The following is a 26,768-nucleotide window of genomic DNA, read 5'->3' on the forward strand; positions in this document are numbered from 1 at the left end:
CAGTGGAGGAGAACAGCTGTCAGAGGAGGAGAACAGGTATCAGTGGAGGAGAACAGGTGTCAGTGGAGGAGAACAGCTGTCAGAGGAGGAGAACAGGTATCAGTGGAGGAGAACAGGTGTCAGTGGAGGAGAACAGGTGTCAGCAGAGAACAGGTGTCAGCAAAGGAGAACAGGTATCAGTGGAGGAGAACAGATGTCAGTGGAGAACAGCTGTCAGAGGAGGAGAACAGGTATCAGTGGAGGAGAACAGGTGTCAGCAGAGAACAGGTGTCAGAGGAGGAGAACAGGTGTCAGAGGAGGAGAACAGATGTCAGTGGAGGAGAACAGCTGTCAGAGGAGGAGAACAGGTATCAGTGGAGGAGAACAGGTGTCAGTGGAGGATTACAGCTGTCAGAGGAGGAGAACAGGTATCAGTGGAGGAGAACAGGTGTCAGTGGAGGAGAACAGGTGTCAGTGGAGAACAGCTGTCAGAGGAGGAGAACAGGTATCAGTGGAGGAGAACAGGTGTCAGTGGAGGAGAACAGGTGTCAGCAGAGAACAGGTGTCAGAGGAGGAGAACAGGTGTCAGTGGAGGAGAACAGGTGTCAGTGGAGGAGAACAGCTGTCAGAGGAGGAGAACAGGTATCAGTGGAGGAGAACAGGTGTCAGTGGAGGAGAACAGGTGTCAGCAGAGAACAGGTGTCAGAGGAGGAGAACAGGTGTCAGTGGAGGAGAACAGGTGTCAGTGGAGGAGAACAGCTGTCAGAGGAGGAGAACAGGTATCAGTGGAGGAGAACAGGTGTCAGTGGAGGAGAACAGGTGTCAGCAGAGAACAGGTGTCAGAGGAGGAGAACAGGTGTCAGTGGAGGAGAACAGGTGTCAGTGGAGGAGAACAGCTGTCAGAGGAGGAGAACAGGTATCAGTGGAGGAGAACAGGTGTCAGTGGAGGAGAACAGGTGTCAGCAGAGAACAGGTGTCAGAGAGGAGAACAGGTATCAGTGGAGGAGAACAGATGTCAGTGGAGGAGAAACAGCTGTCAGAGAGGAGAAACAGGTTGTCAGGAGGAGACAGTTTGTCAGAGGAGGGAACAGGTGTCAGTGGAGTAGAAACAGGTATCAGGGAGGAGAACCAGCTGTAGAGAGGAGAACAGGGTATCAGTGGAGGAGAACAGGTGTCAAGTGGAAGGAGAACAGGTTGTAGCAGAGAACAGGTGTCAGAGGAGAGAAACAGGTGTCAGAGGAGAGAAACAGGTGTCAGCCGGAGGAGAAGCAGATGTCCATGGAGGAGAACAGTTGTCAGAGAGGAGAACAAGCTGTCAGAGGAGGGAACAGGTTCAGTGGAGGAGAACAGATGCAGTGGAGGAAACCAATCTGTCAGAGGGTGAGAACAGGTGTTCAGAGGAGGAGAACAGAGTCAGTGGAGTGAAACAGCTGTCAGAGGAGTAGAACAGGTGTCAGCAGAGAAACAGGTGCAGAGGAGGAAGAACAGGTGTCAAGGAGGGAGAACAGCTTGTCAGAAAGAGGAAGAAGAACAGGGTCGAGTGGAGAACAGAGTCATGGGGGAGAAACAGCTGTCAGAGGAGGAGAACAGGTATCAGTGGAGGAGAACAGATGGCAGTGGAGGAGAACAGCTGTCAGAGGAGGAGAACAGGTGTCAGAGGAGGAGAACAGCTGTCAGAGGAGGAGAACAGGTGTCAGCAGAGAACAGGTGTCAGAGGAGGAGAACAGGTGTCAGAGGAGGAGAACAGCTGTCAGAAGAGGAGAACAGGTATCAGTGGAGGAGAACAGATGTCAGTGGAGGAGAACAGCTGTCAGAGGAGGAGAACAGGTGTCAGAGGAGAACAGGTGTCAGAGGAGGAGAACAGGTGTCAGTGGAGGAGAACAGGTGTCAGCGGAGAACAGATGTCAGTGGAGGAGAACAGCTGTCAGAGGAGGAGAACAGGTGTCAGCAGAGGAGAACAGATGTCAGTGGAGGAGAACAGCTGTCAGAGGAGGAGAACAGGTATCAGTGGAGGGGAACAGATGTCAGTGGAGGAGAACAGCTGTCAGAGGAGGAGAACAGGTGTCAGAGGAGGAGAACAGGTATCAGCGGAGGAGAACAGGTGTCAGTGGAGGAGAACAGATGTCAGTGGAGGAGAACAGCTGTCAGAGGAGGAGAACACATATCAGTGGAGGAAAACAGATGTCAGTGTAGAACAGGTGTCAGCAGAGAACTGGTGTCAGCAGAGGAGAACAGGTATCAGTGGAGGAGAACAGGTATCTGCCGAGGAGAACAGGTGTCAGCAGAGGAGAATAAGTATCAGTGGAGGGGAACAGGTGTCAGTGGAGGAGAACCATGTCAACTGAGAACAGATGTCAGTGGAGGAGAACAGGTGTCAGTGGAGGAGAACAGGTGTCAGCAGAGAACAGGTGTTAGCGGAGGACAACAGGTGTCATTAGAGAACAGGTGTCAGTGGAGAACAGGTGTCAGCAGAGAACAGGTATCTGCAGAGGAGAAAAGGTGTCAGCGGAGGATGCTGTTCAAGATCATTTTCTCCAATCGACATTGATGTAGGTCCAACCATGTGAAGGTTAACAGCTGGATGTGAAATGGGTTGCCTGGGAAAACAGTGAGTTCTGTCTCAGAAATATTCAAGCAGAGATGAGCGGTTGCTTGGAATCCTCTTGAGAAGGTTATTCACACCAGCAGTGGGATGAGGTGGGGAGATAGCGTCTAAAAATTCTTCCAGCTCTTAAGCATCTGTAAATCTGTGAGCCATGGAAAGTATCAGGGAGAACTGCATAGAGTCTGAGGAGTTCTCTTTGGCAGAAGAGGTGTGTTAAATACACCATCTCCTGTTCATAGAACTGTAAGGGGGGGTCCCTACAAGTTGTATCTTGCCACAATCTCTGCCCTGAATGTGGTCCCTGAGCATAAAGATCTACTGCAGTAGAAATCCTGAAATTACAACAGATGAATCTCAAAAGACACATTTCCTTTCTGGGCTCTGAAGTTCGGTCTAGATAGATAATGGCTTCCCTGGTGGTTTAGTGGTAAACAACCTGCCCTGTTCTATCTACATTCAGGTCCTAAGCCCCCAAAAACTAACAGTGCCTCCTGAAATAAAGAAAGTCCCCTTGTCATCTTCTGCGTTGTGGATCGCTTCTGTTCTTCAGTTTGTTCATCTTCCTCTTGTCTATGTCCTTCTCTGGGCCTCCAATTCCATCAGGTCTTCATTAGTAAGGCTCTCATGTCACATAGCAATAGTCCTGTAAGGTAAAGTACTCAAAAGCACACCCAAATAGAGAGGATGCATGCGTGTGATAGTGGACACCAGACACATGAACTAGCTTCCGTGATTGGACTTGCAAACGCACGTTTGCATCTTTGAAAATTCGAAACTTGAAGGTTCGCGTGTAAGGGACTTGCTGTGTTTAACTTCTAATACCAGTTTATCTTTTTCTCTCCTTCTGCAGGACTGAAATGGATGCTAAAAAGCCAAGGAAAGGCAGTTTGACATCCTTCCCGATTTTGAAAGCAACAAAGAAACAAAATCTCACCTCTGTGAAGGTAAGGACCTTTGCATTTCATTTGGGAGAACAGAGGTTTTGTTGTGAAGTTTTGGGGACTCAGGACCCAATGGGACTGTTGTGCCCGCGCATCTCTGGTGACAGGGGGAGGGGAAGGGGCAGAGCCAGGTCTGGGTGGGCCAGAGGGAAAACAAGCTGGATGGCCAGGGTGTGGTTTCTTGAACTTGAAGATGTCAAGATCATAATCTAACAGGTGACCTGCCTGTGAGGAGGCCCGGGTTAATGTCGCTTCTGCAGCACCTTTTATTCTGCTCTGTATGTTGCCGTAGTTAAGTCACTAAGTCGTGTCTGATTCTTTGCAACCCCATGGACTGCAGCCCTGCCCTGTTTATCTGGGCTCAATACTGGAAGTGTCCTGATTTCGATCAAATAGCCAAGCACATTTTCAGAAAAGGTCTGTTTCTGTTTTTCCTAGCATGGTCATGCTGTTTTTTGTTTTACCCTGCCTCGAAAACTAGCAAAATGCCACGGCACTAATACTGTGATGCGGTGACACTGTGACTACCCTCTGTAAGGTCAACTTCTAAATCAGGTGTATTTTCTAATCTATCGCCTTCAGTATGGATTGTATCACTTACTCACAAGGTCATATTGTCTGGGATCTTTGTTCTGAAAAATTCGCAGCAGACTTTATCCCAGAGCGTTCTGGTGTGACTTCCTGAGTCCTGCCTGCATCACTGCGGGGGAGGAGTGAGTCCAGCAGCTGCCCAAGGCCCAGTGAGAACTCTCCTCCATAGGTCACTCACTCCCTCCTTCTTACTTTTAGGCCGCCTCCTCCAAGCAGTTTTCCAGATTTAACCCTGGCCTTCCCCCCTTGGGATTATACTTCATAAAATTATACCCTAATGGAAAATCCATTGTTCCCCATCCCTACCCCTGCTATTATCATGTACAACAAAAAACATCTTGCAGTTTATACATTTGCAAAAGATTGATGAATACCGAAAACATCTCCTTTGATAAAACACAAATTAATATAACATATTTGAAATAGTAAATCTACAGCAAATATGACAAGATAAGAAAGGTAACATTCTGTTCGCATTTTTAAAATGTGCAAACAGAATGATCTTGGTCGTGATTTTCCTTTGGCAAAATCATCGTGAGTTTTGCAGTTTACATTTTTTGTTTTAGCTGCTTGACTATTTAGCTTGTTGAGTGTTCAGATAGCTCCCACAGAAATCTTAGTGGCCAGTGCTGTTATTGTCTCCATTTTACAGATAGGGAAACTATTCAGGTGAAGTTAACTAGGTCATGGCCATAAACAAGTGGAGGATAGAATTCAAACCCATATTCTTAACAAGTCTATCCCATGCCTCTTTGATGAGTAATGGCAATTCTGTTAGATGTTTCTTCACATATTTATTTAAATTAATTTTAAGGAAAGAAAATTCTGCTGCAGTTACAGTCAAAAAATAAAATAAAAAATCACATTCAAGATAAACTCATGTATGTTGTCACTTGTTAAGTCACAAATTGACAGCATCATTTAAAAATAGTGTTTAAATTGATAACTTATAAGGGTAGCCTAACAATGGATGCAAACAAGCATTGAAAAGACTTACATATTTACATAAATAATAATTTATATTTATTTCATGATATTTAATATTATGTTATAAAGGTAGCATTATAATAATTTAATATGTAAGTATTTTTAAGTGTGGATCTTGATAATATTTCAGTCAAGAAAGTTTTTTAAAACGTGGCTTTTAAAATTGATTTCAGACAGTGGGGGGGGGGGATAAATCAGGAGCTTGGGATTAATTACAGACACTGCTGTATATAAGATAGATAACCAAAAAGGACCTACTGTATAGCACAGGGAACTCTACTCAATATTCTGTGATAACGTATATGAGAAAAGAATGTATGTAAAAAGAACCTGAGAAAGAATGAATATATGTATATGTATAAATGTAAGTTTACATATAATATGTAATATATGTATAACTGAATCACTTGGCTGTACATCTGAAACTAACACACTATAAATCAACTATAATCCAATAATTTTTTTTAGAAAATTGATTTCAACTGTCTTTGAGAAATGGGTGATGCTCTAGGTAGTAATCAGTTCAGTTCAGTTGCTCAGTTGTGTCCGACTCTGCGACCCCATGGACTGTAGCACGCCAGGCCTCCCTGTCCATCACCGACTCTTGGAGTTTACTCAAACTCATGTCCATTCCTTTCAAAGAAAGCAGCCTCGCAGCCACTGCTGGGACCAGGGCAGATTCAGAACTCGGGGCTCTCAGGTGGGGCCGTCCCAGGGGACTTACCTGGGAGAGGCATGGGCAAGGGAGCTCTGCCAACTTCAATTTCCCAGACAATTGACTGGGTGCCACGGAGTATCTCAGCACGTGCGGAGCCTTGGGAGAGCAGGTACCCATTCTGTTACTTCTCTTCTACCCTTGGGCTGCCCCTCTAGCTCAGTGGTAAAGTACCCACTTGCAATGCAGGGGATGCAGGAGACGTGAGTTCCATCCCTGGGTCAGGAAGATCCCTTGGAGGAGGGCATGGAAACCCACTCTTGCCTAGAAAACCCCATGGACATAGGAATCTGGTGGGCTACACCCCATGGGGTCACAGAGTTGGACATGACTAAGTGACGAACACTTTCACTTTCACCATTACTTATGGAGTGAACTCAAATTTATGGAGTGAACTGATTTTTTTATGGGGTGAACTTTAAATATAACCATAAGGAGCCAATCTAGAGTTGATGGTTCCATGAAACATCAGCGCATCACACAGTATAATATCTGCGTTTGGGTGGACTTGGGGTTCTGAAGTACAGTGCTTACCTGCTGTTTCCCGTTTTCTCCTAGAACCCCCCTCTTCCTCCTGAGATCTACTTAGTAAGTACCAGTTCTCTAGTTCTGCATTCCCAGGATGCTCTCAATCTGGGGAGAAAGGAGGACAGATTGGAGTTTACTTTCCACTGCTGTGACAAGGACGTGGGGCAAGCAGGCATGGGGGTCTGTCTCTGAGTACCAGAATTAGTCAGAGCAAGTAGATAATTACTGTTGAATACTTCTTCAGGCCATGAAAATTAGCCTCCATCTGCTTGACGTTGGAGGTGGGATGAGTTGATGTTAGAAGTACAGCCCCAACCCCATATGTGTTTCCATATTTGCTCTTCTCAACAACATTGAGAGAGTCGGCACCCCTATTTTACAGAGGAGGAAACAGAACTAAAGGGATTAAGCAAGTTGCCTAATAAAGTAATTCTGCTAATAAAGGCTGAAATCAGAATTCAGATTTTATTCTGTAATTCATTCATGCTTTTTTAAAAATGGTTTTTTATTATTAAATGTTGAGTATATATAAAAGAATATTTAGGGATTTCCCTGGCGGTCCAGCGGTTGAAACTTCACCTTCCAATACAGGGGGTGCAGGTATGATCCCTTGTCAGAGAGCCAAGATCCCAGCATGCCTTGTGGCTCAAAAAGCAAAACAACACAAAACAAAACATAAAACAAAAACAACATGGTAACAGATTCAATAAAGACCTTAAAAATGGCCCACATCAAAAAAATTTTTAAAAATTAAAAAAAAAGAATTTCTAAGTATATGTGTCAGGTATAAAGGATAGTGTATAGTAGGCACTCTTGCATGTTTCCAATGCACAATTTAAGAAAGATGGCCCCTGTGTGTACCTCCCCATCGTATTTCACCTTGTTCATGGACCCTCCATGATAACCACTCTTTTGAGGTTTATATTTATCACTCCATTACTTTTCTAAAACTCTGAACCATGTATTGTTTAATTTTGCATGCTTTTGTATGTCTTGAATCATACTGCTCAGTTTTCTCTGAAAGCATGCTTTGTAGCTCCGTACTAGCAAACACTGGACAGCACTTGACTGGTTTCACTTGGAGTGATCAGGTCTTCACACTGATTGGCCAGTGCCTGTGCCTGCCCTTTAGATACGTGAATATTGTTCTTGGGAACCTGTTTATGAATCAGTTTCACTGCCATATTCAGTGGTATGGGTGTATTGCACTTCCTATCAGTTTTGATGGGTGAGTGTTTTTTTCCTAATGTTTTTGCCATTAAAAACACTGCATGCCTCCTGGTGCATACGTGCAGGGGTTTCTAGAGCGTGCATTTAGGAGGGGTTTGCTGGGAACCAGGGGTTTCTAGAGCATGCATTTAGGAGGGGTTTGCTGGGAACCAGGGGTTTCTAGAGCGTGCATTTAGGAGGGGTTTGCTGGGAACCAGGGGTTTCTAGAGCGTGCATTTAGGAGGGGTTTGCTGGGTACCAGGGTATGTGAATGCCTTGCGTTGCCAGATGACACCAGCGTTTTCTAAAGCATCAGCATGAGTGTACCTGGCCTCCTGCAGGACGTATACGTTCCTGCTGGTACACACCCTTTTATTCCTTGATACAGTGTGGCTTCTTAGTTTGCCAGCTTAGAACACGTGACAATATTTTCTTCTATTTTAATTTGCATTTTGGTGATTATCATGAGATTGAACCTCTCTCTCTTCACGTGCTTACTGGCCACTGGTGTTTCTTCTTCTGTGGAGTGCCTGGCTGTGCCTGCTTTTGCTTAAATTTCTCTTTTGTGTTGTCTTTTTCTTACTGATTTGTAGAATATTTATATATAAAACGTGAATAAAATAGAAATAAAATATACATACATTTATTTAATACATAAAAACTATTTAAAGTATTTACTAATCCTTTGCCAGTTATCATCAGTTCAGTTGCTCAGTCGTTTCCGACTCTGTGATCCCATGGGCTGCAGCACGCCAGGCTTCCCTGTCCATCACCAGCTCCCAGAGCTTGCTCACATTCATCTCCATTGAGTCAGTGATGCCATCCAACCATCTCATCCTCTGCCATCCCCTTCTCCTCCTGCCTTCAATCTTTCCCAGCATCAGGGGCTTTTCCAATGAGTCAGTTATTCACATCAGGTGACCAAAGTATTGGAGCTTCAGCTTCAGCATCAGTCCTTTCAGTGAATATTCAGGACTGGTCTCCTTTAGGATGGACTGGTTTGAATTCCTTGAAGTCCAAGGGACTCTCAAGAGTCTTCTCCAACATCACAGTTCAAAAGCATCAGTTCTTCAGCACTCAGCTTTCTTTATAGTCCAACCCTCACATCCATACATGACTACTGGAAAAACCATAGCTTTGACTAGATGGACCTTTGTTGGCAAAGTAATATCTCTGCTTTTTAATATGCTGTCTAGGTTGGTCATAGTTTTTCTTCCAAGGAGCAAGTGTCTTTTGAGTTAATGGCTGCAGTGATTTTGCATCTGCATCTGCTGTGATTTTGGAGCCCCCCAAATAAAGTCTGCCACTGTTTCCACTGTTTCCCCATCTGTTTGCCATGAAGTGATGGGATCAGATGCCATGATCTTAGTTTTCTGAATGTTGAGTTTTAAGCCAGTTTTCACTCTCCTCTTTCACGTTCATCAAGAGGCTCTTCAGTTCTTCTTCACTTTCTGCCATAAGGGTGGTGTCATCTGCATATCTGAGGTTACTGGTGTTTCTCCCAGCAATTGATTCCAGCTTGTGCTTCATCCAGCCTGGCATTTCACATGATGTACTCTGCATATAGGTTAAATAAGCAGGGTGACAATATACAGCCTTGATGTACTCCTTTCCCGATTTGGAACCAGTCTGTTGTTCCATGTCCAGTTCTAACTGTTGCTTCTTGACCTGCATACAGATTTCTCAAGAGGCAGGTAAGGTGGTCTGGTATTCCCGTCTCTTTCAGAGTTTTCCACAGTTTATTGTGATCCACACAGTCAAAGGCTTTGGCATAGTCAATAAAGCAGAAATAGATGTTTTTCTGGAACTCTCTTGCTTTTTCGATGATCCAACAGATGTTGGCAATTTGATCTCTGGTACCTCTGCCTCTTCTAAATCCAGCTTGAACATATGGAAGTTCACAGTTCATGCACTGTTGAAGTCTGGCTTGGAGAATTTTGAGCATTACTTTGCTAGTGTGTGAGATGAGTGCAATTGTGCAGTAGTTTGAACAGTTTTATGTGCAGCCAATACCTGGAGTAGGAAATGGCAACCGACTCCAGTATTCTTGCCTGGAGAACTCCATGGCCAGAGGAGCCTGGTGGGCTACAGTCCCTGGGGTCATAAGGAGTCAGACATGACTGAGCAACTCAGCACAGCACATGGGTACTCAGCAAACATTGTTTGCCTTCACCTAGCATGCTGCTGCCACTGCTGCTACTAAGTCGCTTCAGTCGTGTCCGACTCTTCACAAGCCCATGGACTGCAGCCCACCAGGCTCCCCCCGTCCATGGGATTTTCCAGGCAAGAGTACTGGAGTGGGGTGCCATTGCCTTCTCTGTCACCTAGCATAATGCCCTCCAAATCCATTCATGTTGCTCAAGTGGCAAAATGTTATTCTTTTTAAATGGCTGGGTAGTATTCCACTGCTTGTATTTGCCGCCTCTTCTTAATCCATTTATCTCTTGATAGGCACTTTGGTTGTTTCCATGTCTTGGCTATTGTGAGTAACATTGCTATGAACACTGGGGTGCGTGTATCTTTTTGAATTAGTGTTTTTGTTATTTTGGATATATACCCAGGAGTGGAATTGCTGGGTCATATGTTAGTTCTGTTTTTAGCTTTTTGAGAAGTCTCTGAACTGTTTTCCACATTGGCTGCACCGATTTACCAATAGTGGTATTTTTAAATTATAAAAGCAGCCCGTGTTCATATAAAACATTTGGGAAATAAGGGAGTCTCAAAGTTGAGTTTTGGCTGTTGAGCAGGTCTCCTAGAGCTTTGATGACATAAAAGGAGGTCCTGAAAACTGCCTGATGGCCTTCTCCAAGGCCCCATCTTTTTAATCTTCCACCCCCTACCCCCCAGAGGCTTTCTCCAGCCACCTGCCAGAGCCCAGGTCTCAGACAACACAGGAATCCTCTCCAATGCCATGTACCCTTTGAATAAAATCTTTTTTACGCTGCGGATTCCTAATCTGGACTCAGAGCTCAGGACTATTAAAGAGACTCCTGTTATATTGGCTCAGAGATCAGTGAGGGGCCACAGAATAATGCATTAAGCTCATAGTCTTAAAGGAAAGTTTCTATTTGCCCTGGTGTTTGCTCTTCTTTCCACCTCCTGGGGATGCTGCGGTACAATGAGGGTTGTCATGGGCGATGGGTGCCTCTTGAGGAAACTGCCAGAGACAAACAAGCAGGAAGTTCATACACTTGTGCAACCTGAGCGGGTGCAGGTGTACAAAGATGCTAGCAGTCCTCAGGATGGTCAGGCCTGGAGCAGCTGGAACCCTAGATGGATGGCATCTGTGACCTGCCTCCTCTGTTTACCTGGCTTGTCTTGCAAATATCATTTTTTATGTGTGGTGTACTGTGACAAAGATTGAGAAGTCCTGTTCCATGCAGCGGTTCTGAGTCTTGGTTCCACCAAAAGATGAAGGATTCCTTTAGGACACACTCCCAGCGGTCACTTGAATGAATCTTACAGACAGATTGGAACTTTGGAGGTTACGCCTCCCCACCCACCTCCGAGTCAGTGCAGATTTCTCACAAATGCTCAGCAGGTGAACTCTGTCCTTCCAGTGATGGGGTGTTCACTGGCTCCTAAGCTCTAGATTTTACAAAATCCTTCCTCTTTTGTCCCAGAAACTACTTCCCTCTATATTCCACACATTGACCTGACTCTGTCCTGTGGATCACATGTAACAAGCTTTTATTGTGTCCTAAAGTAACAGTCCTCCTGATATTATCCCTCCCCTCAGAGATTTTGGGTGTTTTATTAACAGTCTTTTTAAAGAGCAGTTTTACATTTTCTGAAAAATTAAGCATACAGTACAGAGTTCCCCTATGCCACTCCATACCCCATGTCTGGTTTCCCCTATTATTATCTTATATTCTTATAGTACATAGTCACAACAGGGAGCCAATATTAATACATTATTAACAAAACTCCATACTTGGGGCAGAATTCCTTGTTTCTTTTACCTAACGTCCTTGGTCTGTTGCAGGATCCCACCCAGGATATCACATTACTTTAGTTCTGTCTCCTTAAGATAATGATCAAGTGTCTTAACTTGGCTATTCAGTGCCTTCCACAGTCCACAGTCCAACCTCTGCTCCAACTTAACCAGCGTGAGCCGTGAAGACCCTCAGAGCATGCCCAGATACTGTTTTTTTTCACCCAATGAGCTTGTTCCATACCCTCCCTCCCAATGAAGGCTCAGGTCAAGCCACACCCCTTCCGAGAGCCACCCCCTGGATGGACATCTTCCTGGATGGACTGCATTCACAGTGGTCACTTGCTGCTTTGTTGGCACTCACTGCCCATGCTTTTTGTTTGGTATTTAGTTTTGGTTATGTTTTGAAATGTACTTTAAAATATAATTTTATTCATTTGTTTTTATCTGCGCTGGGTCTTCACTGCTGCACGGGCTTGTCTCTAGCTGCGGTGGGTGGGCTTCTCATTGCAGTGGCTTCTCTTGTGGCAGAGCACGGGCTCTAGGGCACTCAGGCTTCAGCAGCTGCAGTCCCCAGGCTCTGAGCACAGGTCAATAGTTGTGGTGCTCGGGCTTAGTTGCTCCGAGGCATGTGGGATCTTCTTGGATCAGGGATCGAACGTGTGTCTCCTGGGATGGCAAGCAGATTCTTTACCGCTGAGCCACCAGGAAAGCCCTTGTAGTGTTCTTTTAATTTGTCCAGTCTTCTCCCCAGCTCATCCTCAAAGCCAACTTGTCACCATTGTTGATGACTAATCCCCACAAAGTTATTTGGTAAGAAGTTGGGACTCAGATTTGCAACTGCAGTTTTTGCTCAGATAGCATCATTGTCCATCCAGTAGACAACCAAATCCTGAATCTGGTACATGTTAGCATTAAATTAGCTTTGTCTGAGGCCATGGTCCATGCTTTATGTAGCCACTCTCCTTTAGACCACATCCCTCTTCTGGGAAATCAAGATGGACTCTTCTAAATAGTCCCATTAGGGACTTCCCTGGTGGTCCAGGAGTTGAACTCTGAACTCCCAATGCAAGATGCATGGATTCCATCCTTGGTCAGGAAACCAAGATCCTGAATGCTGCACAGTGTGGCAAAAAGATAATAATAATAAATTAAGTTGGGGACTTCTCTGATGGTCCAGTGGTTAAGACTCTGCACTTCCAATGCAGGCAGAGGTTCAATGTCCAGATGAGGAACTAAGATCCCACATGCCGTGCATCGTGGCCAAATTTTTTTTTTAAAGTAGTCCCCATCATGACAAGTCTGTGGAGGGCTTAGCTGTGCTGGGTGATATTAAGTTGAAGTAGCATACCCAGTTTCTATTTCATTGTGGCCCGGATACCAAGTTTTATGGATGTGGGTCTGGCACAGGCTGTGTCTCAGTTTTGGACAATTGTTATTCCCTAAGAAAGAGCCGGAAACAGAACCCGTGGGCTCAAAGAGCAGAACCTAGATTGTGTCTTTGCTAAACTTGAGTCATTTTGGTGCCACCATCATGCTTTTTGCCGTATCTACATAGTCCTCACACTCTCTTTCACTTAAATTTTAGTTCCATCCTATATAATAACAACCACCAAATTACAGGTTTAATGTGCTAGTTATCGTTTTTTAAATGAATATTAAAGTAAATGCATAACCTTTAGGTAACTGTGATCTGTTATGTTGGGCTTCCCTGGTGGCTCAGTGGTAAAAGAATCTCCTTGCCAATGCAGAAGACATGGGTTGAATCCCTGAGTCAGGAAGATCCCCTGGAGAAGGAAATGGCAATCCACTCCAGTATTCTTTTTTTTTTGCCAATTATAAAGCAATTATATTTCCTATTTTATTTATTTGTCTATTTTTAATCTTATTTAAATTATTTATTTATTTTACTTTACAACATTGTATTGGTTTTGCCATACATTGATTTGGATCCGCCATGGGTGTACATGTGTTCCCCATCCTGAACCCCCCTCCAAACTCCCTCCCCATCCCATCCCTCTGGGTCACCCCAGTGCACCAGCCCTGAGCATCCTGTATCACGCATCGAACCTGGACTGGCGATTCGTCTCACATATGATAATTACATGTTTCAATGCCATTCTCCCATATCATCCCGCCCTTGCCCTCTCCCACAGAGTCCACAGCGGAGCCTAGTGGGCTACAGTTCATGGGGTCACAGGGTCGGACACGACTTAATAACTAAAAAAACAAAAATTTGTTATGTCACACACCTGCACTGTGAGCTTACTGCCCTTTCATGGGTCACAGCTCTGCTTATTTGGTCTTTCCCACCCCACCTCTTTCTAGAGGTGAAGTACACTCTGATCAGGTCATTGGTGTCTAGACTGGGCTCCTATATTCTGGTAGGTTCTGCTAAGGTACCTTTAGAGCCATTCTGAGGGGGAAAGAGGTTCTGGGCAAGATAATAGACATTTTCTTCTCTTTAGAAAGAGCAGCTCTGCTTTCATGTCCTCCCAAGTCCAAGGCACTGGTTAAGGTTTTATTTTAAGAAAAGATTCTGTGAAATTTTTTTTAAGTGTGAAAACTCTTGGGCAAGTCAATCCAGGATAAGCACTGGTAGAAAGATCATTTGTTTGGGTATTTGTTCATTCATTCATTCATTCTGTTCTTTGAGCCTCTGTCTGCTCTTCCTAGCTTGGGGGTCAGGAGAGCTGGCTTTGTGTGTATCCCACTTAATGCAATGAAGCAAAATAAGCATTGGGCACCTACGATGACACTAAGTCACGTGTTATTCCAATTCTGTCTCACTGGGTCCAGGTTGAGAGTAAGCCTTTGCTTCAAATCCAGAAACCACCTACCAAGGTCAAGAACTTCAGGATGACCCAATTCTTGAATAAGGTAGGAAGTGATGCTTCAGGGCTTTTCCCAGCAGAGGATGAGGGGAGGTGGGTGGCGGGGGATGGTCTTTAACAGGCATTTTTGGATCAACTCAGCATAACATGATGAACACGCTCTACCCGCATCACCACACCCCATCTCTGCCCAATTTTAAATGTTGCTTCACTGATAGACTGTGCGTGCATGCTCAGTCACCTCAGTTGTATCCGACTCTTTGCGACGCCATGGACTGTAGCCCGCCAGGTCCTCTGTCCGTGGGATTCTCCATACAGGAAGACTGGAGTGGGTTACCATGCCCTCCTCCAGGGGATCTTCCCAACCTAGGGATTGAACCTGCATCTCATGTCTCCTCTGTTGGCAGGCAGTTTCTTTACCACTAGCACCACCTGGGAAGCGCCAACATCAGACTACCTCTCTCCCAGTCAATCCGTCAATGTGGGGGAGAGCAGGGATCCAGGTCAAGTCAGTAGTGTAAAGGAGCTGGAGGACTTCCTTGGTGGTCCCGTGGCTAAGACTCTGAGCTTTCAATATAGGAGACCCAGGTTTGATCTCTGGTCAGGGAACTAAGATCCCACATGCTGCCTGGCATGGCCATAAGAAGTATATATATTTGTTAGAGGAGTTGGGCACTTGTACTGCCCCAAGGAAGGTTTGCACTGTACAGCAGGAAGATCTTCCCCTGGTCAGGGTGGTGAGATGTTGGCATGATAATAATAATGGCTAACGCGTCTGTAATATTCTACATAGATTGTTTGGTTTACCTCACAAAAGCCTTGTGAGGTAAGTCCCAGTTTTATCCCCATGGCAGTGCTGAAATAATTGAAGCTTACAGAAGGGGTCAGTGTGACTATCCAAGGTCTGCAGCTAGAAGGTGTAGGAGCAGGGATTTGAACCCAGAACCCATCTGCGGGACCACTCCACTTTTCTCTCCAAGAACTTCAGAGGCAGATTTTGCCCTGGATTTGGCTTGTCCTTGCTCTGGGGAGGGTGCTTGGCACACTGGGTCCCCCAAGGTGTCTGTAACTTACCAGCTTCTCCTGTAGAGCACTAACACCAGCTTCACTTCGCTGCCTTTCGTGGACACCAAGGGGAAGAAGACCATGGTGAACTTCCCACACATCAGCAGTAAACTCCCACTAAAGCAGCCCTCGCTGTATCAGGTGAGTCGGGAGCAGTGGGTGTGACCTGGGGCAGGCAGGTGAAAGACCTTTCTGCTTTCAGTCCGAGTTCAGAGAGGTCTAGGATGGAGGGAAAAGACCATCTTGAGCTGAAGAGTCGGGTTCCGGTCCTGTCCACCTTCTTTACAATGAATGTGCTCAGTCGTGTCTGACCCTTTGTGACCCCGTGGACTGTACTCCGCCAGGCTCCTCTGTTCATGGGATTCTTCAGGCAGGAATACTTGAGTTGGTTGCCATGCCCTCCTCCAGGTGATCTTCTTGACCCAGGGATCGAACCCCCCTCTCCTGAGTTTCCTGCATTGCAGCCAGATTCTTTACCACTGTGCCACCTAGGAAACTCCCATACTACACTTGATCTTAGCCAAAAGGCTGAGAAGTGATGAATGTGATGTTTATGATGAATGTAAACTTGAACAGTAAGTCACTGACTTTCTGTATTAAACAGACTCATGGTAGGACTGTTATGAGGATTCACTGAAAAGTGAAGTGTCAAGTGTATTAATGGTAGAAGCATGTATAAACAGTACAAAATGTTGGTTTTCCTTCCGTGTCCCCTAATTGTTTTGTGTAAGGACCAAATGAGATCACGTGAGAAAGTGCCAAGTTAAAGAGCTGTTATATGCACCGATGTTCAACTGTTTGTGCCCTTGGGCAGGTCACTCTGTCTAGTTAGGAACTGGCCTTTTCCAGGTCAGTAGGAAAGAACCATTCCCATCCTTCCTGCAGGAAGATGTCCCTGGGGTGGTCCACTGCAAACTGTAATGTACAGGAGTTTCATGAAGAATATGGAGAGTCAGATGGATCCTTCTTTTGAGAGAAAGAGTGTGAAAACCTACTGTCTTTTCTTTATAATTCATTAATTCTTTAGTCGCACTGGATTTTCAACGCTGTGCAGGGTTTTTTCAGCTGTGGCCAGCAGGGGCTACTCTTCCTAGTGATGCTCCGTCTTCTTGTGGTGGCTTCTTTTGTGGTGGGGCACAGGCTCTGACTGCACTGGCTTCAGCAGTTGTGGCTCCAGGGCTATAGGGCACAGGCTCTGCAGCATGTGGGATCTTCCCAGACTAGAGATCGAACCCTCATCCCCTGCGTTGGCAGGCAGATTCTTAACCACTGGACCACCAGGCAAGTTCCCCTACTGTCTTGCAATGACCATTTTTCTCCCTGGAGAGAAAAAGCAGAGTCTGGCTGGTTAGGGCTCTTCTTGGTCAGACCCATGGTTTAGGACACCCAGAAGTGGCCCCCGAGAGGCCTTGATTGCGAGTGTCTTTGCCTGAACAGGAGAATCAAGCTCACCGTCAGAAGTCTTCTGAGCTCAAGCCTTCTGAGACGGTCTTCCCTTCGAATGTGAAAACCCAAGACACCAAAGCAGAGGAGAAGCCGCCAAAGAAGCCCAAACACAAGGTGCCTCTGACAGCGGCAGGTGTGGCTTTGGGGCAGCGGCGGGGTGGGTGTGGGGCGGTTTTGAGGTCCATCAGCGCCTCGTCACTTACTGTGATGGTACTGGGTTGGCCAAAGAGTTTGTTCGGGTTTTCCTCTACGAGGTTATGGAAAAACAGCAATTTTTTTGCCAACTGAATACGTCAGGGCAGTCCGAGCAAGGGTTGGAAAAGAATTCCCAGACACAGAACATTTCAGAAGGGGGTGAGTTTATTAAGAACAAAGAGCAGAGGTAATGTGGGCGCTTCACCTATAGGCCTGGTCTCCCATATGTCTTCATTTCCTCCTCAAGTTCCTTCTCTGACTCTTCAGCAGTTTGTCAAAGAATGTGATGTCCCCCCCACCTCATCCCTCGTCCTGGTTCACCTGCTCTTAACACTGTTTCTCTCTCTCTCTTTTTTAATATGACACAATTTAATGCCACCAAATTGCTTTAATATGAAATATTCATATATTTTTTTTCTTCCAAACATTCTGTAATTACACATTTGATTTTTCTTGATCCAAGATTTAGGAGAGAGAGTTTGTTTCCAAGTGGCTGTAATTTTGTGTTGCTTTGTATCATTGTAGTTGATACTTCAGCTGTTGTTGGTTTTACCTAATATCTGCTTTGGGATCAGTTGGCATATGGAATCTGAATTCTGTGACCAGGGATTGAACCCCATCCCCCCTGCAGTGGAAGCATGCCAGGGAAGTCCCTCACCATCTCTCTTAAAGCTTGAATCCCACCCCGCCTGCCCCGGACCAGATACCAGCCCCCGATGCAATGGCAATGTGGCCAGTATAGCAGACAATACACAATACACATCCTTTGCCAGGCTGAGACCTCCTGGCTTTCTGCACATTTGAGCGGGAAGACCTCCTGGACTTGAAAGTCGGATTTATGCCACCTGCCTGCTCCTTAGAGGGCATCGTAGTTTGCGAACTCTCTCAGGATAGACTTGGTGTAGCCCAATGCCAGATGAACTTGGGTGATTTCTGCCTTAACTGTTCTGCCTTAACTGACACTATGCTCACTCCTGAAATGTTCTACCCAAGCTGCTGCACCCATAGCTCTTTGGGGACTAAATCTCCCCTTGGCTTCCTTATTTGTGTAAGTCTTTATTGAATGTGTGACAATATTGCTTCTGTTTTATGTTCTGGGGTTTTTTGGCCGTGAGGCATGTGGGATCTTAGCTGCCTGATCAGGGATAGAACCTGCACCCCCAGCACTGGAAGGCAAGGTCTTAACGGCTGGACCACCAAGGAAATCCCCCTCCCCACCCTTCTGGTGTTTTCCTCCCGGTTGGTTGAAATCATTACCACACTTCGACACATCCATCCTTGTTCCACTTGGATCCTGTGAGATCCAGGATGTACGGTCCTTCGTGAGGTTCTTAGCCACCTTGTTGAGGAAAGAGCCACCTGGCTCATGAATAGGAAAGGATGCTCTGGTCTATACCTGGGTACATCCTCACATCACGACACCTTAACTAACATCTGCAGTATTTTTCACACAGAGGCCCTAAAGTTTTTTAAGAAGCAGCTGTCTTCTTACGAGCAAAGTGAGATCCTGGGCTACACAGAGCTGTGGTTCCTGGGTCTGGAAGCCGAGAAGCTCCACATGGCTCCGGAAAAATTCAGCAAGACAAGTTTCGATGATGAACATGGCTCCTACATGAAGGTGATGGGGCAGGGGATTGTGGAAACTGGCTTTGGGGTTTGGGGCTTCGGGACAAGAGATAGTCTGGAAAGATAGAGAGCGTGGGGTATATTATAACATTTGGTGCCGATGTATCTGGAACTCTGGGCGTCCTGAAGGATTCTATTTGGTGCTAAATCAAAGAAATACTCGGTATTAAAATGGGGAAACACATGCAATTAGTACACAAAGCACTCTGTTCACAGAATACTGATTTTCAAGAGTATTAGAGGTGACAGGTTTGCATCCTGGATGAACCCTCCCTCTCCCAGGTTCCTCTCCAGTGCTGCCTGGACCCATTGGGAAGACCAGACTTTGGACTAATCTTTCTAAGATTCCCTTTTTTTGTTTCCTCCATACAACTCCATGCAGCACCTTTTTCTATTTTATAAGAGAGGTCATTTCCTGCAAACAGACAAAAAACGTTTTCCCACTGTCCCTTCGTGCACAGTGCTCCCTTCAGTTTCCTAAAGGTGAGTCCCAGAGACTCCTCCTCCCTGTCTTCTGTGTCCAGGGTTGCGGCCTCTTCCCCAGTCTGCAGGGGGCGTCTGGAGGCTACAAGGTGTTCCTCTCTACCTTGAGGATGTCCAGATGGGTAATGCTTAGTCCGCTAGCCCTGCAGGCTGTTGGAAAATTCCTCCTCTGGACACTTCCTCTTAGATTAGGAGACATAATTGATCTCTGATGACTTTATAAAAGAAGTGGATTCTCTTAATTGAATTCAGGGCTGTGTTTCCCAAGCTTTCTGGTGTGCACAGATCACCTGGGAGTCTCATTACCAATGAAGATTCTTAGCCAGCAGGTCTGGGGTGGGGCCTGAGACCTTTCTAAAAACCTCCCGGGGGATGCCGGGACCAGACCTTGAGAAGCAAGGATTTAGTTTCTGGCACACATCTTCTGTCTAGAGCAGGGGTCCCCAACCTCCAGGATCTAATTAATGCCTGATGATCTGAGGTGGAGCTGATGTAACAATAATAGAAGTAAAGTGCACAATAAATGTAACGCACTTGAATCATCCCCAAACCATCTCCCCCCCGCCTCGGTGTAAAACTGTCTTCCATGAAACCAGTTCCTGGTGCCAGAAAGGTTGGGGACTACTGGTCTAGAGCCCTGGTTCTCAACATTTTTAGGTCAAGGATCCCTTTGGAAATCTGATAAAAGTTATAAAATCATTATCCCAGAAGAGACTGCACATATACAAAATTTCAAGGGTGGGGGATTATTTATGGGCCATTGGTTAAGAACCTCTGCTCTAAACCTTACCTCAAGTTCAGCCAGAGGCTGTCAACTTCTCCTTCCTCTCATCTCCCTCCCACCAGGGTCTAGAGTCTCTGGGAAGTTCCCCAGGGATGTTAATGCACTGCAACCCAGTTCCTCCATCTCAAATCTTAGAGCACCAGGGGGCAGAGGAAGGATGTGTGCTTTCTGTACACTCAGAATCTCCATCCTCTCTGTGTTTCAGCAAATGCACAGTATGCAGTGCACATAGCTACATCCCCAACACAGCTGTACTTCCACATTTATTTTGTCAGCAAGTGTTCATGGAACACCTATTTACTGGGAGTCTGTTGTATGCTTGGGCACCTGCTGGACTCCTGAAATACAGAGGGAGCTATCAGAAATGAATAGGACCTGGCCCTTGGCCTCAAGCCAACACAATCAATGTGAATGATGACATGCAAGTGAATAGTCATGACACCGCCACACTGATGATATCTACAAAAAATGCACAAACGCCAAGTGACCTGGAAACCATGGTTTCCTCCCTCACCCCTACTTGACTTCTGCAGGTCCTGCACGACCACATCGCCTACCGCTATGAGGTTCTGGAGATGATTGGAAAAGGGTCCTTTGGACAGGTGGCCAAGTGCTTGGATCATAAAAACAATGAATTGGTGGCCTTGAAAATCATCAGGAACAAGAAGAGGTGTGGCTTGGTGGAAGGCATCAGCTGTGCAGGAAGGGCCAGCCACGTGACTCTGGCCCCTTCTTTTTTTTAAATTTATTTTTAATTAATGGTGTGTAGTTTCTGTGATACAGCAACGTGAATTGCCCATATGTATACACATGTCCCCTCCCTCTTGCACCTCCCTCCCACTGCCCCCCCATCCCACCCCTCTAGGTTGTCACAGAGCACCAGGTTGAGCTCCTTCTGTTATACAGAAACTTCCCACTAGCTCTCTGTTTTACATATGGTAGCGTATGTTTCAATGCTACTGTCTCGTCTCACCCTCTCCTTCCCCCGCTGTATCCACAAGTCTGTACTGTAAGTCTGCGTCTCTATCGCTGCCCTGCAGATGGGTTCATCAGTATAATTTTTCTAGATTGCATATATATGTGTTAATATACGATACTTGTTTTTCTCTTTCTGGCTTACTTCACTCTGTGTGACATCAGCCGCTCCTTGATGCCAACCCTTCCTGTCTCTGCTTTCTCTGTTTTTCCTTTTCTTTCCCTCTTTCCCTCTCCACCTGTTCGATTCCTTGATGGTGCAGAGAGGAGGCAGGAGTCTAGAGTGTTTAGCACCTCCTGTTCTGTGGGGGTGATGGAAGGACTGAGAAGGGGGTCACCTGCTATAGCTGATGCGACACCATGTCTTCTGTCCCCACCCCCACCCTCCCCACCGCTCCCCAACCTCTCCAGATTTCACCACCAGGCCCTGGTGGAGCTGAAGATCCTGGAAGCTCTCAGACGGAAGGACAAAGACAACACCTACAACGTGGTGCACATGAAGGACTTCTTCTACTTCCGCAATCACCTCTGCATCACCTTTGAACTCCTGGGGTCAGCTGCTTCCTCTCTTTAATTCACTTTGTGTTGATAAGTTGCATAAGTGATGAAAGGGAGCCTTAGAGGTCAGAGCACTAGATTTGTCTGTATGTGACTATTTAATGGGGGGGGGGGCTTCCCTGGTTGTTTAGGGGTAAAGAATCATTCTGCAGTGCAGAAGACGCAGGAGATGCAAGTTCAATCCCTGGGTGGGGAAAATCCCCTGCAGAAGGGCATGGCAACCCACTCCAGTATTCTTGCCTGGATAATCCCATGGACAGAGGAGCCTGGTGGTCTACTTATAGTCCATGGGGTCGCAAAGAGTCAGACACGACTTAGCAACTAAGCACCCATGAACTGGCAACTCACGCTTAAGCTTTTCTGGTTAAAATGCTTTATATTAGCTTTCAACATTTATAAGTCAGTGTATTTCACTTAATATAGCAGGATTCTATAGGATTCAATATATATTCTATATATATAGGATTCTATATATATTCTACATATATATAGGATTCTATATGTATCTATATATACATAGGATTCTATGTATATTCTATATATATAGGATTCTGTATATATTCTGTCTCTATATAGGATTCTATATATAGTCTATATATACATAGGATTCTATATATATTCTATATATACATAGGATTCTGTATATATTCTATATGTACATAGGATTCTGTATATATTCTATATATACATAGGATTCTATATATATTCTATGTATACATAGAATTCTATATATATTCTATATACATATATAGGATTCTGTATATATTCTATATATATAGGATTCTATATATATTCTGTATATACATAGGATTCTATATATTTTCTATATATATACATAGGATTCTATGTATATTCTATATATATAGGATTCTGTATATATTCTGTCTCTATATAGGATTCTATATATAGTCTATATATACATAGGATTCTATATATATTCTATATATACATAGGATTCTGTATATATTCTATATGTACATAGGATTCTGTATATATTCTATATATACATAGGATTCTGTATATATTCTATGTATACATAGAATTCTATATATATTCTATATACATATATAGGATTCTGTATATATTCTATATATATAGGATTCTCTATATATTCTGTATATACATAGGATTCTATATATTTTCTATATATATATATAGGATTCTATATATATTCTGTATATATATATAGTATTCTATATATAGTCTATATATATAGGATTCTATATATATTCTATATATATAGGATTCTATATATATTCTATATAGAATTCTATATATAGTCCAAATATATAGGATCCTATATATAGTCTATGTATATAGGATCCTATATATATTCTATATATATAGGATTCTATATATATTCTATGTATATAGGATTCTCTCTCTCTATATATATAGGATTCTATATATATTCTATATAGGATTCTATATATATTCTACATATATATATAGGATTCTGTATATATTCTATATATATATAGGATTCTGTATATATTCTATATATATAGGATTCTGTATATATTCTATATATATATAGGATTTCTGTATATATTCTATATATATATAGGATTCTGTATATATTCTATATATATAGGATTCTATATATTATATATATATATAGAATTCTGTATATATTCTATATATATATAGGATTCTGTATATATTCTATATATATATATAGGATTCTGTATATATTCTATATATATATAGGATTCTGTATATATTCTATATATATATAGGATTCTATATATATTCTATATATAGGATTCTATATATATTCTATATATATATAGGATTTCTGTATATATTCTATATATATATAGGATTCTGTATATATTCTATATATATATATATATAGGATTCTATATATATTCTCTCTATATAGAGAGAGTTATAAGATTCCTGTATGTATGCGTATATACATTCACACACTCAGGATTCTTATATATGTGTGCATATGTCTATGATTCCTTATACATAGGGATTCTACATTCGTTTCACCCGGCAGGAGCCCGCCCTCAGCCCTTCCCGAGGGCGGGAGGGGGACCAGGCAGGCGGGCTCACTGAGGTGGGCAGGGCTCCTCCCTCAGGCCCTGCCCGCCCACTCCCTTGTGCCCTCATCTATCAGGAAGCTGCCATCTTTAGACAGATTTATTCTGTGTGGGCAGGGTTGGTCACTTGGTTGAGTAACTGGAGGGCTCCCTGGATCCCTCTCAAGGGGCTGAAGAACTGTGAATATATCAGAAGTTTGATATACTAACCTCTTAACACACACATGTGTGTAGCAAAGTGATTAAAGGATCCTGCATGTAAAAAAACAAACATCCGAGAGGCCAGCACATTTGAATGTCACCCTGAATCTACCGTTAGTCAATGGAACAGTCAAGTTTATAGGACACGAAAGCCCCACCTCCTAGTCTAGGTCTTGCCACTGCCAGAGGGCAACCAGGTGATAAGGGATTGATGTTGCAGGTTCAGACTCGCCATCATATACTTTCTACGCTGCTTCACGTCACTTTCTCTCTCTCTGTCCCAGAATCAACTTGTATGAGTTGATGAAGAACAACAGTTTCCAAGGCTTCAGTCTCACCATCGTTCGGCGCTTCACCCTCTCTGTCCTGAAGTGTTTACAGATGCTCTACATGGAGAAGATCATTCACTGTGACCTCAAGCCTGTGAGTCCAGCCTGTGTCCTGTCAGGCAGCTGGTTTCCTCCCTCAGAAAGGGTTTGCCTGGTACCCTTCCCCAGTGGTAACTGGGCTTGCAGGTTGTGTAAACCACGTGAGATGCCGCAAGGACAAAACAGGGGTACTGGGACATAGAAGAGCGATGTGGTGTCATCAAGGCAGATGGGACCCGGATGACTGAGCCCTGGGTGGGTACTCGGAGACGTGTGTCAAGCAGGGAGGCGGATGTCCTAAATCCACCCTGTCCTCTGAGTTGGTGCTGTGTGTGCTCAGTCGTGTCCGACTCTTTGTGATCCCATGGACTGTAGCCCGCCAGGCCCCTCTGTCCATTGGATTCTCCAGGCAAGAATACTGCAGTGGGTTGCTATTTCCTTCTGCAGGGGACCTTCTCCACCCAGGGATCAAACCCACATCTCCTGGGTCTCCTGCATTGGCAGGTGGATTCTGTACCACTAGCGCCACCTGGGAAGCCCACTCTGAGTTGGTCCTAGGATACAGGAAATCTCCAAAGACTTCTTTTACTCCATATTGATGCCCCCCACCCCCCACATGTCTGGCTCCTGTTCTATATTAGCTCTGTCACTGCACTGATCACTTTGTGTTGGAATTGTTTCTTTATCCATATCCCCTGCTGGACTGCAAGTTTCTCCATGGTCAAGGTCAGAAACCATGTCTTCTCTTCAATATATTCTCAGGACCTAACATGTCCCTGGCAATAGTAATGATGAAAGTGAAAGTGAAGTTTCTCAGTTGTGTCTGACTCTTTGCAACCCCATGGACTATAGACTGCTAGGCTCCTCTATCCATGGGACATTTCAGGCAAGAATGCTAGAGTGGGTTGCTGTTTCCTCCTCTAGGGGATCTTCCCAACCCAGGGATCAAACCCGGGTCTCCTGCTTTGCGGGCGGACTCCTTACCATCTGAGCCACCAGGGAAGTAATGGTGGGCAGTTAACAATTGCTTGTTGGAAAGAGTTAATAAAGGACTTCCATGGTGCTCCAGTGGTTAAGACTTCACCTTCTAATGCAGAGGCTGTGGGTTCGGTTGTGGAGGTAGGATCCCACATGCCGAGGGGGCAAAAAACCAAAACATAAAACAAGCAACATTGTAACAAATTTAATGAAGACTTCAAAAATGGTCTACATCAAACAATTCTTTTAAAAAAGAGAGTTAATGATTGCCATTGTAAGGAATACAGAGAGGTCACTAGGGAAAAGGTACAAGGATATGAAGATCTGGGGTCAGGAGCTGGTTTCAAAACAGTTCATGGGTATGTGCCTTAATTTTTCCTCATCCCTTTCTCCTCACCCCCAAATTAAAGTTTCACATTATTTAAAAATACTATAACTCATTGGCTAGATCTGGGATGCATGCTCAGTTGCTCAGTCATGTCCGACTCTATTGTGACCCCATGGACTATAGGCCACCTGGCTTCTCTGTTCACGGGATTCTCCAGGCAAAAATACTAGAGTGGGTTGCCATTTCCTGCTCCGGGGGATCTTCCTGACCCAGGGATTGAACCCGAGTCTCTGGCTTGGTAGGTGGATTCTTTATTACTGAGCCAGATCTGGGATACTTCTATTAATTAAGGATTGTCAAGATAGAGATGTTCTCTTGGGGCTGACTGGTAGAGCCAGACAAGGAGAGTGGTACACTAATTTATTCTCCACATCCAAGTTCCTAATCCTCAGCTTTGCACCTCCAAAGGGACCATGGTCTTTGGGCTTAGGGGACTGACTCTCAGCAAGGAACCCACAGGATAGGTGGTAGCTGAAATATGAGCGAATCGATTTGCTTGAGAAGTAGATCAAGTGGACAGGAATATACATGCTCAATAGAAAAGTTGACATACAAGCAGGAGAGTTTGGTGAGTGTGGACTCAAGAATCAGGCAGTTATTCCTGTGGACTTAGTGGTTAGTATCAGTGAGCTGTGACGGCCTCATGCATCCGATCCCTTGATTCATTTGATATTGAGATCCCTGGAAATACGATTAGGACTCTAACCTTCCAGCCCCAGGTGGGCCACTGTCATGCTCTGAGAGGAGAGCCCAGAGCTCTGCCTTCTCATCCAGGATTCTGCTGGAACACCTGGCTTCACAATTTCTGCAAAGTCAGCGCAACGGTCCCAACTCCGATCAAATCACCATGGGGGATTTTTTGTTTCTGTTTCGGTCCTCGATTGTCATACCAGTATGTTGCTGGGGCACTTAAAGGAAGCATCCGATTCAGGCAATGATCTTTCTTTTGCTTTTGCTTTTAATTAATTGATTATTTTTGGCTGCACTGGGTCTTCATTGCTGCACAGGCTTTCTCTAGTTGTGGTGAGCGCAGGCTTCTCATTGCAGTGACTGCTCTTGTTGTGAAGCATGGAGCACGGGCTCAGTGGTTGTGGTGTGTGGGTTTAGTGGCTGCGCGGCATGCAGAATCTTCCGGTTCCAGGGATTGAACCTGTGTCCCCTGCACTGGCAGGCAGATTCTTAACCACTGGACCACCAGGGAAGTCCCGGTCAGTGATATTTCTAAGGCCTTATGCAAGCAAGGCATAGAACCAGGTACCAAGGAGATAAAAGTAAACTCACCATCTTCAGGAGTCACGCGTTTATGTCAGTCAAGAGTCAGTATCGA

The 26,768-nt window shown here is 44.7% G+C and overlaps 1 protein-coding gene across 1 annotated transcript in view; it reads left to right on the forward strand.

Moving 5' to 3' along the window:
* The window catches only part of DYRK4 (dual specificity tyrosine phosphorylation regulated kinase 4), a 48,777-nt gene that overhangs the window by 7,509 nt on the left and 14,500 nt on the right, over positions 1-26,768 (forward strand). The window contains exons 2-9 of the mRNA XM_043439901.1: positions 3,435-3,528; positions 14,289-14,369; positions 15,413-15,529; positions 16,826-16,967; positions 18,484-18,647; positions 20,456-20,592; positions 21,309-21,449; positions 23,992-24,130. Coding sequence (XP_043295836.1) covers positions 3,435-3,528; positions 14,289-14,369; positions 15,413-15,529; positions 16,826-16,967; positions 18,484-18,647; positions 20,456-20,592; positions 21,309-21,449; positions 23,992-24,130 — 1,015 coding nt within the window. The remainder of the gene's footprint in view (positions 1-3,434; positions 3,529-14,288; positions 14,370-15,412; positions 15,530-16,825; positions 16,968-18,483; positions 18,648-20,455; positions 20,593-21,308; positions 21,450-23,991; positions 24,131-26,768) is intronic.

Source organism: Cervus canadensis, chromosome 21, assembly GCF_019320065.1.
Source record: "Cervus canadensis isolate Bull #8, Minnesota chromosome 21, ASM1932006v1, whole genome shotgun sequence".
NCBI lineage: Eukaryota > Metazoa > Chordata > Mammalia > Artiodactyla > Cervidae > Cervus > Cervus canadensis.